Source organism: Perkinsus marinus (assembly GCF_000006405.1).
Source record: "Perkinsus marinus ATCC 50983 genomic scaffold scf_1104296949844, whole genome shotgun sequence".
Lineage (NCBI taxonomy): Eukaryota > Perkinsozoa > Perkinsida > Perkinsidae > Perkinsus > Perkinsus marinus.
In genome coordinates, this window is record NW_003209842.1 from 1 (window position 1) to 1,656 (window position 1,656).

The following is a 1,656-nucleotide window of genomic DNA, read 5'->3' on the forward strand; positions in this document are numbered from 1 at the left end:
GCCATCGGTGCCGACACTGTCGATCTCGAGTGGGTACAGTCCATCTACTGGTCTGTTAACCTAAGGATCCGACTGCAAGGTCAAGTCCTCGCTGCTGAGGCTCTCCGTGGTGTTGGTGGTCTCTTCTCGATGCTGATGGAAAGCGTTTCTCCAATGAGCTCGGCCGTCGTGATTACGTCTCCAACAGGATGTTCGCCAACAAGGGACCTTTCCGCCTCGTCCTCAACTCCGCCGCTGCCAACGATATTCACTGGCATGTCGAGCATTACGAGGGCCGTGGTGTTATGAAGCACTTCAAGAGTGGTTATGATCTCGCCAAGGAGATGGGTATCGCCCCCTCCACTCTCGAGCAGACCTTCAAGAGCTACATTGAGGTTGGTGACAAGCAGACTGCCGATCCTGACAATGGTCCCTATGATGCCTACCCGTCTGGAAAGACTTGGGATGAGTGGGGAAAGAAGTTCTTCAAGAACTACAACTACAAGATGGATGACGAGTTTGATGTTGCCATCGTCACTCCTCTCGTTCACTACTGCATGGGTGGTTTGAAGATCGATACTACCGGTCATGTTCTCGACAAGGAGGGTAAGCCCATCCGCGGTCTCTACGCCGCCGGTGAACTCATGGGAGGTGTTCACGGCAACAACCGTTTGGGTGGTAACTCTCTTCTTGACTGTGTCGTCTTTGGCCGTCTCACTGGCAAGGATCTCTGTGAAAATGTTCTTGGTCTCAGCCAAAAGTTGAGTTTGAAGGACTTGAAGGTTGCTCCTGCTACGCAGAAGGCCGCTCCTGTTGCACAGAAGGCTGCTCCTGCTGCCGCTCCCGCTGCTGTCGCTGCTCCCGTCTCTAACGGTTACACTTTGGAGGAAGTTGCCAAGCACAACACCGAGAGTGATTGCTGGGTTGTCCTCAACGGCAAGGTTCTTGATGTTACTGAGTTCCTTCCCGAGCATCCTGGTGGAAAGCTTGCTATCATGACTTTCGCCGGCAAGGACGCTTCCAAGGAGTTCAACATGATCCATCCTGCTGATGTTGTTCAGAAGTACGTCCCTGATTCCATCCTTGGACCGGTTGTCGAGGCCTCTGCTGCGTCGGCCCCTGCCGCTGCCACTCCTGTCGCTGCCCCCGCTGCTGCTCCCGCTGCTGCTACCAATGGTTACACTTTGGAAGAGGTTGCCAAGCACAACACTGAGAGTGATTGCTGGGTTGTTCTCAACGGACAGGTTTTGGACGTGACTGATTTCCTTCCCGAGCATCCTGGTGGAAAGCTCGCTATCATGACTTTCGCCGGCAAGGACGCTTCAAAGGAGTTCAACATGATCCATCCCGCTGATGTTGTCGAGAAGTATGTGCCCGAGTCTATTCTCGGACCTGTTGTTGAAGCCTCTGCTGCTGCCGCCGCCGCCACTGCCGCTCCGGTCGCCCCTGCTGCTGCTACTCCCGCCAACGGCATCACCATGGAGGAGGTCGCCAAGCATACCAGCGAGACTGACTGTTGGGTGGTTGTCAATGGCCAGGTCCTGGATGTCACCAACTTCCTTCCTGAGCATCCCGGTGGAAAGCTCGCTATCATGACTTTTGCCGGTAAAGACGCCTCCAGGAGTTCAACATGATCCATCCAGCTGATGTTATCGAGAGTACGCCTCTGATGCCGTC

General features: G+C 54.6%; 1 protein-coding gene across 1 annotated transcript; it reads left to right on the plus strand.

Moving 5' to 3' along the window:
* Nucleotides 1-188: 188 nt before the first annotated feature.
* Pmar_PMAR025313 (succinate dehydrogenase, putative) lies at nt 189-1,613 on the plus strand (the record flags this gene model as incomplete). The annotated part of the gene is made up of 1 exon (XM_002778349.1): nt 189-1,613. The coding sequence occupies one exon, from the start codon at nt 189-191 to the stop codon at nt 1,611-1,613; it is 1,425 nt and encodes a 474-aa protein (XP_002778395.1).
* Between the last annotated feature and the right edge of the window lie 43 nt (nt 1,614-1,656).